Below are 17,707 nucleotides of genomic sequence, written 5' to 3'. Positions count from 1 at the left end.
TAGTTGTGAATGGATTTTGAAAATATTCTATGTTTATTTACACCGTATCTCATTTTAAAAGGATTTGAAAAGATGACGTTTTAAAACTGAAGTATATTACATACTTAAGAAAAACCAGTATTTAGAAATCAGTTCCTCATATAGGTGGCTTTTTACATGCAAATACAACCTAAAAAGACCGACTTAGGTTTTTTTTTTTTTTTTGAAATCTGTGACTCTCCTGGTGAATGTGTTTTGTAAGTAAGTTGGTAACAGGCTTGGGAAGATTGGAAACGGAGCAGGTCAAAGCAGAGGAACAAAATAGGACTGATGGCTGTTTTGAAGATGTGTCAGAAAAAAAGGAAAATTATCATGTAAGGTAATGGGATAATAATTAGCCTAAATGTAATCCAGTTAGCATTTAAAGCCATTTTAAGAATATGCTGATTACATGAAAATTAAAAGCCAAATAAATTATTTGAATGATGCTGATATATAGTCAAAGATTTGAACTCTCATTTCTGAATTTCTTTTAATTTCATTGTTTAAAATGCATTTCTGTACAACACTGTTTAAGAAAAACAAGTAAGCAGAATACTTGATCTGAATGAGGACTGTCAAATGGAGACGGTGGAACACTGGAGGTGCTAGTATAATTCTTAATATAATTTTTATATTATATTTATAATTTATAATTCTTAATATTTGATAGATCCTAATCAAAAAATGAAAGTGAAAATATGCAAAAGGTGAATGTGAAAGCCTATGCTAGCTGAAGATCCATGATCCTGGTGCGTGTGGGCCCAAGGATAGGAGTAGTTAAGGAGACCTGTAATATTTACCTGACTGCGGCAACTTCCTTAGGTAACTTTCTGTGTTCTGTTTAGGTGTGAGCACTTTCGGTCCATGTTCCAGTCTTACTGGAATGAGGATATGAAGGAGGTGATAGAAATAGACCAGTTTTCTTATCCAGTGTACCGTGCCTTTCTCCAGTACCTCTACACAGACACAGTGGACCTGCCGCCTGAAGATGCTATAGGTACCTCAGCCCACCGGACGGGCCAAGCCACGCGGTCACGGATCTCTCTCGTCATGTTCTTACAGCACTGAAGTGTAAAAAGTGTCAAGTTGATTGGTTTTTAGACAGTATTTGAAGTAAATGTCTTGACAAATGTTATATAGTTATTATGGTTAATAATTGTGGACACAAGTTTATGCCTGTGGATTTATTTTCATTCTGTTAATACTGAAGTATACATTGCTAGTGCATTTAATACATCATCTTGGAAATAAAATGAGGGGGGAATTCCATTTACTCCCCTTCCTTTGTACTGTAGAAGAAGATGTATAAAGTAAGTGTAGGAGAGGTCTGTTTTGGGATGGGGGAGGTAGGGAGTGAAAAAGAGGATTTATTTAATAAAATTTAGAGTATTACTCACTAAGAAACTTCTGTTGATTTATCTACATAACTCTTTGCACCAAAATAAAATATTTATGTTTATAAATTATGGGAAATTATCATAAACTTGATTAAACCTTCCATACTTCTTGCTTTTAGGTCTTTTGGACTTGGCCACGTCTTACTGTGAAAACCGACTGAGAAAGCTTTGTCAGCACATTATCAAGCGCGGAATTACCGTGGAGAATGCCTTTTCACTGTTCTCTGCTGCAGTCAGATACGATGCAGAGGTAACATAAAATAACGAACAGAAACCCCCCCCTCCAACTCCTCATGGCCTGCCCCCCACTTTTCTTGCATGAGACAAGGAACAAGAGTAATTTCATTTCTATTTAGGGAATCTATGAACTGACTGATCCCTAAAAAAAATGAAAGCTGGCCTTGCTTGTTTATTTTGTGTTCATAGTTTCAAAAATGGTTGTTGTTCTACTTTCATTTTTGACTAAGAAAAGAACCTGAGGTCCAAGCAGCTGTACTGCGGGTTGGAATAGAAAGTGTCCTACCCAGTTGGATTGATGCCATTTGTAGTTTCGGGTGTTACTCAAGGTCAGCTTATCTATTTTTTTCAAGACCCACTTTGCCATCTCCCTAACTCTATCCTGTTGTAAGCCAAGGATGCTGTATGATTCATATCTGTGTATGCTCTGAAATTCTGTCTTTGTCTAATTATAACTCATTCACGTGTGAAGAACTTGGTCTGGGCTCCTTTTTGTTTGTGCGTTTGGTTGTGAATGGTTGGTTTTGCACTGGACTGAATTCTTAATCTAGGATTTATGGATCTCTAGAGGATCTATGAATGAATGGGCTTTGGGGAGTCTGAAATTTTGTGTTTAGTGTATTTTCTTGAAGTTAAGAACCACAGTGTCATCAGATTGTAAGCTGCTCATAAGCAGAAACTGTTTTTTATTCATCTGTGTACCCTGTAGTGCCTGGCACATAGTAGGCACTGGATAATAAATGTTTGTTGAACTGAATGACTATGGTACCACCTGAAGGATGCATTAAGGATAATTAGTGAACTTAAGGCTGGTCTGGTTGGTTTTATAAATTTATAGAGAATAAAGCGTAGAGAGCAATAGCCTTGGAGTTCAGGATGTCCAGCTAAGGCATGCACCTTTAGTGACACAATTAGCCCATTCTAGAGGTGCTTTGTCATCATTTGACAAGGCAGAGTACCTGGTATCGGGATTTACCAAACACCCTCAGAGATCTGTAATTGTGGCCTTGGTGTGGTGGAAGACAGACTTCATCTTTATCACACTTAGGGATCAAAATGGAACATTATGTCTTTTATTTTCAAAATGTATCCTATTTTTATTTGAGATTATGATTATAAATATTTAATAAGGTCAAATAGCTGACTTTCTCTGTGGCCTGGCAACAGATGGAGTGATGATCAAAGTAAATTATGTCTAATAGGAAATGGAAGTATAGATTTTTTTTTTTTTTACCTTTTCTGTGACACCATGAACTTCTTTATTAGAAGTGCTATTTCTTTAGGTTGCATTCTACCCAGTGATACGATTTTAAATCGGTCGATGCCTGTTCCGTCCGTTTGTTAATTGACTTTAATATCTGCTCTGTGTGTCTCCCTACTCCTCTTCACTGCTAATGAGTTCCCTATTCCTGGGGTTAGGGTACTGCTGACTAAAATGAGTTAGAACCCTTGGGGCAGAGGCAAACATCTCAGCTCTCGGTGCTGGAAACTTCTTTCTCCCTAAGCTAAAACTTACCCCAAAAAGTCACAGAAAAAAACCTCGTGCCACTTCTACCCATGCCAAGCGGTCATTTTTTTTTTTTATTACTGGTTTTCATTTTCCTCGTATAAAATAGAGACACATGAAATTCTGTCCCTTCCTTAAGACTGAAAATATATGTGATTCCCTTGAGTCTGTCACAGGATGGTCATTTGACTTGGCACGCAAGAGTTAAATGAATTTGAAATACCTCACCACAAAGGTGTGCTTTTTAAAAAATGAAAAAAACAAAACAAAACCCCATCCCCACAAATGTTATACATTCAATGTAGAAAAATTAGAAAATAGAAGACAAAAGGAGGAAGAATCACCTTCTTTCTAAGCTATTTTTTTTAGATTCTTATAGTTCTGTAATTGACTAATGTACTTTTACACTGTATTTCCTTAATGCTATAGACTATAGTAAGTAAATAAATGAAGTGTTTAGAATATAAAAATAAAACCCACTCTATCTGTTAGTTGATGGGAAGCTTCTATTAAGTCAGATTGGAAATTAACTGCCAAAAAATTGACTGACTTTCAGAGGCTCCGCTTAGGGAGACCCCATGACTTTTCCTTCATTCTGTGGTTCACATGCTAGGAAGATGGAGCCTGCATGCTTCTCACATTCTTTCTCTTTTCTGTGAGTTCTTGAGGTTCCTCTCTACCCCCTTTGACAAGATAATTTCGAAGCAAACATATGCACATAAAAGCAACAAAAATGTATTGACTGCAGTAGTTAAGATTTTTTTTTTTAAGGAAGCTGCTTGTGGAGCCCTTGTGTCACGAGTGCGTTGTCCGACTTTCTGCAAGTTTTAGCTGAGGAACGACTTGGCAGGGGAGTGCCTAAGTATTCGTTTAGTACAGACCCAAGTGAGCATTGCCATCAAGGGACAAAACGTGAATGAAACACTGTGTCAGAATAGTTCTATAGCTCACCACACAAGTTTGCAATGTTTTTATTTATACTGTTTTCAGGAAATTTTTGTTTTCTGTGTATATTTGAACATTAGGAGAAGTAGTTGGGAACCAGAGTAGAGCGCTTTCCAGAAAATCCTACTTGCTGAGTAACTTACGTCCTAATATTTTGCTGTTGGTGGGAAGCCATAAATAGAAGGCCAGGAATCTAATTCCAAAATTGGTTTGGGATATCGGTAGTGAAAAGTTTTGTGCTAAAGCCTGATGGTCAGCATTTTTTTCTTCTTTCCGAAATTAAAAGTTTTCCATGATCAGTAGACTATAAAATATTGTTTAGTTAGTGAGACAAAGCACCTTTCTTTATTTTGTCCTAGGTAGCAAGACATTTTAAGTAAATTCTAAAAAACCAAACCAAAGACCACTTTGGCATATTTTGTACCTGATATATATTATAAATTCTAAACTTATGGTTTTGGGGTTTTGTTACTACTTTAACAAGTTTGGATAGAGGTAGGTGTGGTTCACCATCTTGCCATATGGAATGCAGCTCAAGTGGGGCTGGTTGACACATAGGAGCCTGTCTCACCCTGGCCAAGTGGTCTTCGATAGAATTCTTAGCATTCAGTTATTTTAGCTTTCGGGGATTTAGGACTGGTTAAGAAGTTCATTTAGGCTGCAGTGGCATTTTAAAAAAATGTGGATATTAAGACCATCAATTGTCTCTGTTTTACTTTGTTACTAAAGAAAATCTGTGGAAAGGAAAAACAAGTTATTTTTGGAATATATAAGTTATTGGAATAATTTTAAAAATTTGGAATGAATTTATAAATTATTTCAGAATAGCAATTCATTTTGAGCTTCCTTGCTAATTACAACAAATCTGATATTTCACCTGATTTGCCTCAGAACCACTTTAGAATAATTTCACCACAAAATGTCATAAATAAGGGATTTAGTTACTAAAATACCAAGAATATCGTTTTAAAGCCCCTGATTTTGCACCCTCTCCCACTTCTGTATTCCATGGGCTTTAAGAAGATGCTTTCAGCCTATTATGAACTTTTTTCATCTACTGGTCTGGTGATCCTTCTTGTTTTCTGGGAAGTGTTTTGTATAAAGCCCAGCAGTCCTGTTAGAGTTAACTTATTAGCTGGGTAAGAGTTGCACTTTCTTTTCTGGGTATTGAAGATGTGATCATTTGCAGAATAAGGTGAACAGATCATGTAGCTTCTTCAAATATTTAAGAATTATCAGAAAAATAGTTTCATTTACATATCGAAGCAAAGGCAACCTGGCTCAGGGCATTGGCTACTAAGTGAATTGCTTGGCTGGGCCACTCTGGTTCGTGCAACTGAACTTGCAAACAGTTTCTCTCTTTCCAAGTGCATTCCGTGCTTCCTTTTCCATAGATCTGCCTTAAGCAAGATTCAGTTATTAAACGATTAGTTGTTTAACCCAGATTCAGATTATTTTCAGGATTCTCTAGTTTAACTTTTAATGTTTGAAACTGCAGGACGTTTTTTGAATACTGAGATATCTCACCAATTCAAACTAGTTGGAGGGGAAGGGAAGGCAGTTTGATAGAGCCATTTTCATAAATGTATGCAGTGATTTGTAACCAGAGGCACCCTTTGTATACCTGTACTACATAAAAAGTTCTTACAGTTTATACCCAAGATAATCTCTGTATAATTAGTAAACTGGATAAACTCACTTTTTCACGTGGACTCTAAAGAGCTTGAATTCCAGATTTGTAGACATGGAAGTGATAAGGTTTTACAATGCCAGAATTTAGTGAGTCTTTGAATTTGAAATTATGTAATTCAAAGTTAATATTTAAAGATTCTTGGGCGCCTGGGTGGCTCAGTTGGTTAAGCGACTGCTTTCGGCTCAAGTCATGATCCTGGGGTCCCGGGATCGAGTCCCGCATCGGGCTCCCTGCTCAGCGGGGAGTCTGCTTCTCCCTCTGACCCTCTTCCCTCTCGTGCTCTCTCTCATTCTCTCTCTCTCTCTCAAATAAATAAGTAAAATCTTTAAAAAAAAAAAACCAAACGTAAAAAAAAAAAAAGATTCTTATCTGCTACATTGCATGGTTTGAAGAAACTTTCTGTGCTTATGACTGGTTATTTCTTCCTCAAGTATGTGTAGAAAAACTAGTTTTCTATTTTTGATAAGTAAGTTTGAAATGACTTTGATCTCTTTGTAGAATATAATTTAGTTCCTGGGGCGCCTGGGTGGCTCAGTTGGTTAAGCGACTGCCTTCGGCTCAGGTCATGCTCCTGGAGTCCCGGGATCGAGCCCCGCATCGGGCTCCCTGCTCAGCGGGGAATCTGCTTCTCCCTCTGACCCTCTTCCCTCTTGTGCTCTCTATCTCTCATTCTCTCTCTCTCAAATAAATAAATAAAATCTTTAAAAATATATATATATAATTTAGTTCCTAAAGCTGTTTCTTAATCATTGGGTTGTAATACCAGGAGAGGGCTTTTTCTTTAATAGTAACATGAGAGGGAATGTTTTATATAGTTTAACGTTTTAGTTTATTATAATACACAGAACACAGAACATTCAGTTGTACTTCAGCCCACGGAGACTCTCTTATTAAAAAACTTTGATGCAAAGATTGTGCCTATATTTTAAATGCATTGTGAATTATCTAGAAAAAACTCTGGCAGCAGCTGACTGATAAACATTAGATGTGGTTTATCTCTTACCAGTGATATGACCGGAAGGGAACCTCATTCAGCTAAGGACAGAGGGACCCGTAGAAGAAGGAAGTATTTGCTTGCAGGGATCTGCACAGAGAGGAGAAAGGGATGTGTCTCTGTGTTTGTGTGGGCCCTCCCCCACCCTGCCTAAAATTTCTCATTTCACAGTGGCTTGGAAACATGAGACCAAGTCTTGCTGCAGTTTAAATGTTGTTGAGTTCCTGGTTTGATAGAACCCTGAGTACTGACCTTCGGTATAGCTGGCAAAATTAAAAAATCAAGGTATTTGTGGTAAGAGCTTTCAGTGTGATTTGCTGTTACATATTTAGACTTTGTATACATTCCAGTACCTAATTGATTTAATAAATGTATGTTCCAGTGTTTAAAGGAACAAACAGTAGCGGTTTTGCTGGGGATGAAAGGCTGTATTAGCATTGGCGGAAACAGATTTTTAAGTTGTTCTGGTTTACCACTTGTGTATATCACTTTTCTTCTGAGTGTTGGTAGCTGATGACTTCATTCGTCTGACTAAAAACTCCAATCTCTGAATATTCTCTGGATTGACTGAGAATGAGAATTAGTTTGGTGGGAGTAGTAGTGTATTATTCCTTGTGGCTTTAAGAATGAAGGCATTTTATCTAGGAGAGCACAGCAGTGGATTTAAGGTGCTTGGAATTTTTTTTTCTTTTTTAATGTGTCTCTTGAGGACATCTCTTTATCACTTTTCTGTTTCTTAAAATCTTCCTTAAGCTAAATCTTAATTCTTTTCTCGGACTTCTTGACTGTGTTTACACGTATGATGGACTGAAGTTGCTTTCAGCTTTGTTTTTAATTATTATTGCAGATGATTGATAGACAATATTGTATCAGCTTCAGGTGTATGCTCTCAGCTTCTCAAGACAAAGTCTGCATGTGACTAGACTGTGTGGTAGCCTTGTAGAAGCTGCCCGCCCCCATAGGCTGTGTGAATGGGTGTGTGTTTTGAAGAGTCAGACTTGAGGTAGTGGAATTGTTGCTTTCACTATGTTTTAACTAAATAGTGTGTGCTTTTCTGATACCTACCTATGGTCACTTGTTTGCTTAGTTTGAGGTTTCTGGCCTCAAATGTCTTTTCTAGGGGAGGGTGAAAGATTTGGGATGAGGGGTTTGGATAGAAGTAATTTGATCAAAGTTAATAAAAAAAGGCCTCTTCTTGTTTTTATTTTTGTTGTGTGTGTCCAGGATTTAGAAGAATTCTGCTTTAAGTTTTGCATCAATCATTTGACAGAAGTTACACAGACTGCAGCATTTTGGCAAATGGATGGCCCTCTGCTAAAGGAATTCATTGCTAAAGCCAGTAAATGTGGAGCCTTTAAGAACTGAAGCCCAAGGCTGCTGGGTTTTGTGAGTGCTCCGGGCACGGGCGATGATGCGTCCTTTGTGCTCTGCGGGTGATGTAATTTTGCAGGTAAAAAACCCATCAGGTCCCCCCCCCCCCACATCTGAGACACCATTCTCTGTGTAGGAATATATGAAGGATGATTTTGAACAACTCTTGTTTCCAGATATGTATATTTTAAACGTAACCTTAATTTGGCTGGAACATTGTAAAGGGGTGAAAGTGTTGTTTCTTTGTTCTTTTGTTTTGTTTTTGATTAGAGGAACTTTTGAACTTGGAAAGGGGAAGTCTGTGGTAATTCTCCTGGTTCACATATTGACAACCCTTTGACACCAGGAATTTGGGACAGTTTGTGAATTGTGGGATAGTCAGAGAGGCCCCACCATGAATTAAAGATGCTGACTTTGGGGCTTGTTGAAATGCTGCATTAGTTGCTAGTTCACTAGCCATACTGTGAAGACGTAAAGATAGTTTGAGACTTTTGTGTTTGCACTACTGAGGACCTTTTTTAACTTCATAGTGTATCAAAGTAATAATCAGTTTAATAGGAGTTAAACCTATTGAGGTGATGATTATGTAAAGATAAACTTCTAGGTTAGCCAAGATTTCTCTTCAGACTTAAGCACATAAAGAGTAGTAATTTAGGACTACCTGTGAAAAGTTGATCGTGAAAGAAACTTTGTTTGCACAAACGTCAATATTTTATAAATTAGAATCTCCACTACTATCCAACAGTGTTTTATTTCATTAAGACAAAGTCTGAGAACTGAAGTTTAAATTGCTTCCCCACCGCTTCCCGCTTTAAATGCTCATCATAAGAGGAGAGTAATGACATATTCAGTATACTCTTGCCTTCCTAAATTACGGCTGCTAGATCATCAGATTTGCTACATCTGACTCAGAGAAGCGGTTCTTAAAACCACCTTTCTGGCAGGACTTCTTGGAGTTTGTTTTAGCTCTTTTATCTAGGTCAAGCATCACAAATTTGCTTATTTGTAACGTCAGCAGCTTTCATCTTTTAATTGTGTTAGGTATAATATTTAGCACAATTTAACTTCAAAAAAGGATCAAAATTATGGTTTTCCTGAAAAGATCCAACTTAAAAGGGTCTTTTCAGTTTGTTTTTGTTTTTTTGTTTTGTTTTTGGTCTGCTTATGAAATGTGACTTTGGGAGGAAGAGTGTTCAACTCTCGGTTTTATCACGTGTGTCCGTTGAGCTTGCTGTAAGAACAAAGCTTTGTTCTGCTCCGGCCCATGGACTCATTTCCATTTGTGGGCGCTCCCTAGTGAACTCTTCCCTGCTTGGAAGTTCCCTCATCTGAACTTGGAGCCTGAATACATTTTCAGAGCCAAATTAACAAGAGGGTGAAGATATGCTGCAGCTGCTATTTTTAGCAGTGTTTCGAAGTGTGGGGGAGGGGGTTGGGTGGGAGTGAGCGCTCGAAGATAGGAGTTCATTGATAGATAATTACAAACCTAGCAGTCCCAGTTCCCTTTTCTTGACCATATCACAGGTGATTGAAGCCCAATCAAGTATTACATTAGAATTAGTTCTGCAACATGATAGACTTTTTCTTACTAGGTTAATAAATGCACATTAATTTGATTATTAGCTACGATGGGTAGTGTTTGTAACAATCACTGTTCCATAGGCTTATGATCTGGACAAAGAAGAACTTCAGTAGGTTTACTATTGCTCTTACTTGGAAAAAAAAAACCCCACAAATGAAACTAGTAGATTCATTTCCATAGATTGTTCATTCATTCAACAAATATTTACTGAGGTTCCTTAGATAGGTGAAGAACCACTTCTCATAGTAGATTACTGAGTAATTTGTATGAGTATGTATGTAGTGAAGAAAAGGGGAATGAGTTCTTTGAAAAGTACTTGAGTATCTTTTTTTTAATACACTCTTACTTTTCTACTTGGTTTTATTGTTAATCATAGCAGGAAATGAAAACTGTTCTTTGAATTGTTTTTTTCATCTGATGTAATAATGAAAGCCAAAGTATTCATATTTCTTAAGATAGCCCTCAATGTCCTCTTGAACTTCTTACTGGAACAATGTTTGATACTCTAGTGTATAGGCTGTATTTATGTAATGTTTAGAATGACATATTAATAAATAATCTGTTAAGACATATGTGCAGGGTTGTTTTTCCCCCTCAAAAATCAGTACCGTGCAGCCTTAAAAAGGAAGGAAGCTCTGGCCCGTGCTGCAGGCTGGATGAACCTTGAAGACATTGTGGTGAGTGAAGTACACCAGTCACAGAAGGACAGGTACTGAACGACCCAGCTACGCAAGGTATTCTCGGAGACAGAGAGCAGAATGCTAGTTGCCAGAGGTCGGAGGTAGGAGAGAGGACTGGAAGAGTTAGTGTTTAATGGATACAGAGATTTCGTTTTGCAAGACAGGAAGAGTTCTAGAGCTGGATGGTGGTGATGACTGCACAACAGTGTGAATGTTCTTCGTGCTGCTGAGCGGTGCACTTAAACGTGGTTAGCATGGTAAATTCTGTGTTATGTGCATTTTGCCCCAAATCAGTACTATGATTCTTAGCAGGTATCAGGCTAAAAACAGGTACCACAATGAACATGTCAGCTGTTTCTCAATTGTGTCCCCTCCCCCCAGGGAAATCCTATGGTTTTATTCCTACTGAAAGATAATACAGTTGAACTGTCATAGCAGAAAAGTGTTTCTGGATCCTTACACTTATAAATGAAGGGAAGGTTGTAGTCCCTGTCCTCAAAGAACATATAAGTTATTAGGAGAGAGGAGAGAGAAGTTTAGGAATTAACACAAAAACATATTTATAAACAACTTTTCATAATAGGCAGTTGAGAGAAAACTTAATAGGTTAATATGAAAAGCAGATGCTCCGAAGGTAATGTTTGTGCAGGGTAGGGAAAGATAGTGTGTCCTTCTAGCTCATTCCAGAATAGCAGGTAAGTGGCACAAGCAAAAGCTTAGAGGTGGGGGCTGATGAGCCTTCCAGAACTTACCCTAAGCTAGTTTGGTTAGAATGTAGAACATAAGCCAGGGCCCATTAGAAGGAAACGTGGGCAAGGAGGGGTATGTGTATGTGTGTATGTACGTGTGTGTACATTTATTTCCCATGGTGCCAGACATTGTGCCCTGTGCTTCGCATCATTTCTTTTTCATTGCCCACAAGGTAGGCAGGTGGATTAAATAATGTGATGGAAGTGTTTCAGTAGGAGGCGACATAGCAAGTACAGACCCGGGTCTATTTCGATAGTTTGCCTGATATTGGCCTACTTTAAGACCAGCAGACAACATGCTGCTCCATGGTGCCAAGTTACCTACCAGGGTAGGAATGACAGATTAAATTTGAAGGTAAAGTGAGGGACACAGGGTTTCTTTTAAGTGACATTAAAACTCAGATAAGCTTTGCTCTATGGGGTACTATCAGGGGAGGAAGTCGAAGTTCCAGTAATCAGCTAGACCAGGAGAACATTCAGTACATCTGGGATGGACACTTGGCTTCTGTAGTTTTGGGTTTTTTTTTTTTTTTACTTCCAGAATTATTTAAACATATATAAATTTACCATTTTAACCATTTTTAAGTGTACGGTTCGGTGTTTTTTAAAAATTTAAGTATAGTTGACATAAATCAGGTTTGCAACAGGTAATTCGACAACTGTGTGCATTATGAAATGCTCACCATGGGAAGTGTGGTTACCATCTATTATCACACAGTTATTACAATACTATTACTATATTCCCTCTGCTGTACTCATTATCCCCATAACTTACTTTATAACTGGAAGTTTATACCTCTTAATCCTTATCACCTGTTTTGCCTGTCTCCCACTCCCCTCCCCTCTGGCAACTAATTTGTTCTCCACGAGTCTGTTTCTCTTTTTCTGTTTCTCTTTTCTGTTATTGTTGTTTGTTCATTTTTTTTTTTTTTTAGTTTCCACATAGAAGTGAAATCATGTGGTATTTCTCTTTCTTTGACTTATTCCACCTAGCGTAATACCCTCTAGGTCCATCCATGTTGTTCCAAATTACAAGATTTCATTCTTTTTTATGGCTGAGTAATATTCCTGTGCGTGTGCGTGTGCGCGCACGCGCATATGTATTTATCTCCTTTATCCATTCATCTATTGATGGATACTTAGTTACCTTCATAGCTCAGCTGTTGTAAATAATGCTGCAATAAGCATAGGGGTGCATACATCTTTTGAAATTAGTGTTTTAGTTCTCCTTGGGTAAATACCCAGTAGTGGAATTACTGGATCATATGGTACTTTTATTTTTAGTTGTTGGAGGGACCGCCATACTGTTCTCCATAGTGGCTGCACCAGTTTACATTCCCACCGACAGTTCGTGAGGGTTCCTTTTTTTCCACATCCTCGCCAGCACTTGATATTTCTTGTCTTTTGGATTCTAGCCATTCTAACTGGTGTAAGGTGGTATCTCATTGTGGTTTTGATTTGAATTTCCCTGATGGCTAATGATTTTGAACAGTTTTTCATGTATCTGTTAACCATTTGTATGTCTCCTTTGGAAAAGTGTCTATGCAGGTCCTCTGCCCATTTTTTCATCAGATTATTTGTCTTTTAGATGGTGTTATTTTGGATATTAACCCCTTATCAGAGATATAATTTGCAAATACCTTCTTCCAGTCAGTAGGTTGCCTTTTCATTTTGCTTTTGTTTCCCTTGCCTGAGGAGACACAGCCAGAAAAATAATGTCCCAGAGATTACTGCCTATGTTCTCTTCTAGTTTTATGGTTCCTGGTTTCACATTTAGGTCTTTAATCCATTTTGAGTTTACTTTTATGTAGTGAGAAAGTGGTCCAGTTTTATTCTCTATATTTAGGGTTTTCCCAACACCATTTATTGAAGAGCCTGTCTTTTCCCCATTGTATATTTTTGTCTCCTTTGTTGTAGATTGGCAGACCGTATAAGCATGGGTTTATTTCGGGGCTGTGAATTCCATTCCATCGACCTATATGTCTGTTTTTGTGCCAGTACTGTTTTGGTTATTGTAACTCTGGTGCTCGCTTTGGCAGCACATATACTAAAATTGATTATTGTAACTCTGTAGTATAGTTTGAAATCTGGGATTGTGCTACCTCCAGCTTTGTTCTTCCTCAAGATTGCTTTGGCTATTTGAGGTCTTTTGTGGTTCCATACACATTTTAGGATTGTTTGTTCTAGTTCTGTGAAAAATACTATTAGTATTTTGATTGGGATTGCATTAAATCTGTGGATTGCTTTGGGTAGTATGGATATTTTAACAATATTAATTTTTCCAGTGCATGAGCATGGTATATCTTGCCATTTATTTGTGTTGTCTTTGATTTCTTTATCAGTGTCTTAATAGTTTTTAGAGTATAGGTCTTCAACCTCTCGGTTAAATTTAGTCCTAAGTATTTTATTCTTTGTTATACAATTATAAATGTTACTGTTTTTTTAATTTCCCTTTCTGCTCTTTTATTACTGAGTATATAGAAATGCAACAGATTTCTGTATACTGATTTTGCATCCCACAACTTTACTGAATTCATTTATTCTAATATTTTTTTGGTGGGGTCTTTAGGGTTTTCTCTACATAGTGCCGTGTCATCTGCAAATGGTGACAGTTTTACTTCCTCCTCACCAATTTAGACTTTTAAAAAATTTTTTAAATATCGGATTGCTATGGCAAGGACTTCTAGTACTATGTTGAATAATGGTCGTGAGAGTGGACATCCTTGTCTCGTTCCTGATCTTAGGGGAAAAGCTTTTAGTTTTTCACCGGAGTAGGATGTTAGCTGTGGGTTTGTCATATATGACCTTTATAATGTGGAGGTATATTACTTCTGTACCCACTTTGTTAAAAATCTTTATCATGAATGGATGTTGAATTTTCTCAGATGCTTTTTCTGCAGCTGTTGAAATGCTCGTGTGACTTTTATCCTTCATTTTGTTAATGTGTACCGTGCTGATTAATTTGCACATATTGAACCATCCTTGCGTCCCTGGAATAAATCCCACTGGTTGTGGTGAATGATCCTTTTAATGTATTTTTTAATTTGATGTGCTAATATTTTGTTTGCATCTACATTTATCAGAGATACTGGCTTGTACTTTTCTTGTGGCATTTTTGTCTGATTTTGGTATTAGGGTAATGCTGGCCTCATAAAAGGAGTTTGGAAGCTTTCCTTTCTCTTTTTTTTTTTTGAATAGTTTAAAGATTGTCATTATCTCTTTTTTAAATGTTTGGTAGAATTTACCTGGGAGTCAGCTTGGTTCTGAACTTTTGTTTGTTGGTAATTTGTTGATTGCTGATTCAATTTCATTGCTATTAATTGGCCTGTTCAGATTTTCTATTTCTTCTTCATTCAGTCTGGGAAGATTTTATAGTTCTAGGAATTTATCCATTTCTTCTGGTTTGTCTAAGTTGTTGGCATATAACTTTTTGTAGAAATCTTTTTTTTTTTGTATTTGTCATTTGTAACTTGTCCTGTCGTTTATGATTTTGAGTTTTCTTTCTTGATGAGTCAGCTAAAGGTTTATCAGTTTTGTTTGCTTTTCAAAGAACCAGCTCTTAGTCTCATCGATCTTTATTTTAAAGATTTTATTTATTTATTTGACAGAGACAGACAACAGCGAGAGAGGGAACACAAGCAGGGGGAGTGGGAGAGGGAGAGGCAGGCTTCCCGCCGAGCAGGGAGCCCGATGCGGGACTCGATCCCAGGACCCTGGGATCATGACCTGAGCAGAAGGCAGACGTTTAACGACTGAGCACCGAGGCACCCCTCATCGATTTTTTTCTATTGTGTTTTTTTTCTCTATTTATTCCTGCTCTGATCTTTATTATTTTCTTTCTTTTGCTAAGTTTGGACTTTGTTCTTCTTTTTCTGGCTCCATTAGATGTAGAGTTAAATTGTTTGAGATTTTTCTTGTTTCTTGAGGTAGGCCTGTATGGCTATAAACATCCTTCTTAGAAGTGCTTTTTCTGTGTCCCAAAGATTTTGAGTTGTCATGTTTCCATTTTCATTTGTCTCCAGGTATTTTTTTCTCTTTGATTTTTTTTGATGACACATTGGTTGTTTAGTAACATGTTATTTAGCCATGTTTGTGTTTCTTCCACTTTTCTTGTAATTGATTTCTAGTTTCATTTGGTTGGATAAGACGATATAATTTCAGTCTTAAATTTATGAAGACTTGCTTTGTGGCCTGTTATGTGATCTTGAATGTGTATTTTGTTGTTTTACATGGAATGTACTATATATATATATATATATATATATATATATATATATATATATATATATATATCTATCTGTTAAGTCCATCTGGTTTCATGTATCAAAGCCACGGTTTCCTTGCTGATTTTCTGTCTCAATGATCCATTGATATAAGTGGGGTGTTAAAGCCCCCTACTATTATTGTATTACTGTCAACTTTTCCCTTTATGTCTGTTAATATTTGCTCTATATGTTTAGGTGCTCCTGTGTTAGGTACATAAACTATATCCTCTTATAGGAGTGATCCCTTTATCTTTATGTAATGACCTTTTTTGGTCTCTTATTACAGTCTTTGTTTTAAAGTCTATTTTATCTGATACAAGTATACCTACCCTCGCCTTTTTTTTTTTTTTCCCACTTTCATTTGTAACATGTATATTTTCCTGTCCCTTCACCCTCTGTGTCTTTAGGTCTGAAGTGGGTCTTCTGTAGGCAGCACATAGATGGGCCCTTTTTCTAATCCAGTCAGTCACTCTATGTCTTTTGATTGGAGCATTTAGTGCATTTACATTTAAAGTAATTATTGATATGTATGTACTCACTGCCATTGTTAATGTTTTCTAGTTTTTGTAGTTCTGTTTTCTTCTCTTGCTCTTTTCCCTTGTGGTTTGATGGCTTTCTATAGTGTCATGCTCAGATTCCAGTCTCTTTACTTTTTCTGTATTTATTACAGGTTTTTGGTTTGTGTGTGGTTACCCTGGGGTTCATATGTGACATCGTATGTGTATAGCAGTCTATATTGAGTTGATGGTTAGTTAAGTTCAAACACATTGTAAAAGCACATTAAATTTGTATTCCCTCCTCTGTGTTTTATATGTCATATTTTACATGTTTTTGTTTTGTGTATCCCTTGGCTAATTTTTGTATATATAATTTAACCTCCCTACTAAGTTTGTAAGAGAACCACCCCACTGGGTGTGGCAGTGCAGGTGCCTGTGGGCCCATGGGTTGAATGGGCTGGTTCTGCAGGGGCAGGGCACATGATGCTGGCAAGGGAGATGGAGAGTGTCAGAACTGGCTCCTGACAGCATCTGGCTCTCTAGGGTGGGAGGCAAGAAGAATAGCACCGGCCAACACTTTCGTTCCCAGAGAACAAGTCTGCAGATCCCTGCTCCTCTGGTATACATCCTAAAGTTAGTCAATAAATCTTTACCTATATGCCAGGTGCTTTTCAAACTCCTGCAACTGTGCAGCGTCTTGGGCCGTTATTTAGCATGCTGGCTATTTAAGGATGGCGACTCCATTTCCTATAGCTTTCCAGCTCTCCCTGAGTTCAGCCCCACTGGTTTTTAAAGCTCCCAGATTGAAGCCCTGCTGATTTTCAAAGCCAGATGTTTTAGGAACCTGCCTTCACAGTGTGGATCCCCAGGGCCGGGGTACCCAGTGTAGGGCCTGATACCCTCACTACTTTGTGCCTGCAATGTCCCTGCCATTTGTGGGGAGTCACCCTGGGGTTTAGTTCCCAACTGTGTCTGTACCCCTTCTCGTGCGGCCGCCTCTCCAGGTCTAGCTGTGTAAGGCCTGTTGTGCCAGTCTTCGGGTGGCTTTCAGAGTGAGTTGCAGGACGTGTATTTGTTGCCTCACCACGGGGGAGGAGGTGAGTTTGGGATCTTTTCTACCCCACCATCTTCCTGGACTCCATCCTGTAGTTGCTTTTCAATTTTTAAAAATTTTTTTTTAAGGTTTTTATTTATTTGACAGAGTGCACAAGTAGGCCGAACAGCAGGCAGAGGGAGAGGGAGAAGCAAGCTCTCCGCTGAGCAAGGAGCCTGACGCGGGCCTCGATCCCAGGACCCTGAGATCATGACCTGAGCCGAAGGCAGCTACCCAGCTGACTGAGCCACTCAGACGCCCCCATCCTGTAGTTTCTTAAATGCCCAGGTAATTCTGATACGCAGCTGAATTTGAAAACCACCAGATAGAGATTTTTGTCCCGCAGGTCATCATGATTTCAGCTAGGGTTGCCATTAAAACAGGAATGGGCATGTTCCTTTTCACCTCTACCACATTCCTTCCACGGGTATTTTTTGAGTACTATTACATGCTAGACACCATGCTGGGGACTTGGATGAAACTCACTTTGAAATATAGCATTATTGCAGATCTCAGTAGTATGGTAAAAAATCAGAAATGTGAATGTGAGGTTTTCAGGGATCACACGTGGTGGTGCATAAAAATCCAAATTGTATATTGTTAGGTTGAGAAAAATCTTTTTTTTTCCCCTTAAGATTTTATTTATTTATTTTAGAGAGCAGGGAGAGGGACAAGC

The 17,707-nt window shown here is 37.9% G+C and overlaps 1 protein-coding gene across 8 annotated transcripts in view; it reads left to right on the top strand.

The window, feature by feature from the left end:
• The window catches only part of RCBTB1 (RCC1 and BTB domain containing protein 1), a 79,430-nt gene extending 69,111 nt beyond the window's left edge, over positions 1–10,319 (top strand). For 4 of the 8 annotated variants that reach the window (XM_073894594.1, XM_025874939.2, XM_025874937.2 and 1 more), the window contains 4 exons: positions 242–358; positions 867–1,018; positions 1,538–1,668; positions 8,019–10,319. In XM_073894594.1, coding sequence (XP_073750695.1) covers positions 242–358; positions 867–1,018; positions 1,538–1,668; positions 8,019–8,159 — 541 coding nt within the window. In that variant the 3' untranslated portion in view covers positions 8,160–10,319. Of the gene's footprint in view, positions 1–241; positions 1,019–1,537; positions 1,678–3,933; positions 4,048–8,018 lie in introns of those variants that run through there. The other 4 variants (XR_012378806.1, XM_025874940.2, XM_025874941.2 and 1 more) reach the window with 4 other exon arrangements.
• Positions 10,320–17,707: the final 7,388 nt, after the last annotated feature.

This window comes from Callorhinus ursinus, unplaced genomic scaffold, assembly GCF_003265705.2.
Source record: "Callorhinus ursinus isolate GAN/ISIS: 27379988/994484 unplaced genomic scaffold, GSC_fseal_2.0 scaffold7, whole genome shotgun sequence".
Classification (NCBI taxonomy): domain Eukaryota; kingdom Metazoa; phylum Chordata; class Mammalia; order Carnivora; family Otariidae; genus Callorhinus; species Callorhinus ursinus.
Note: the sequence above shows the minus strand (reverse complement) of the source record. Positions and strands in the feature narration are given on the sequence as shown.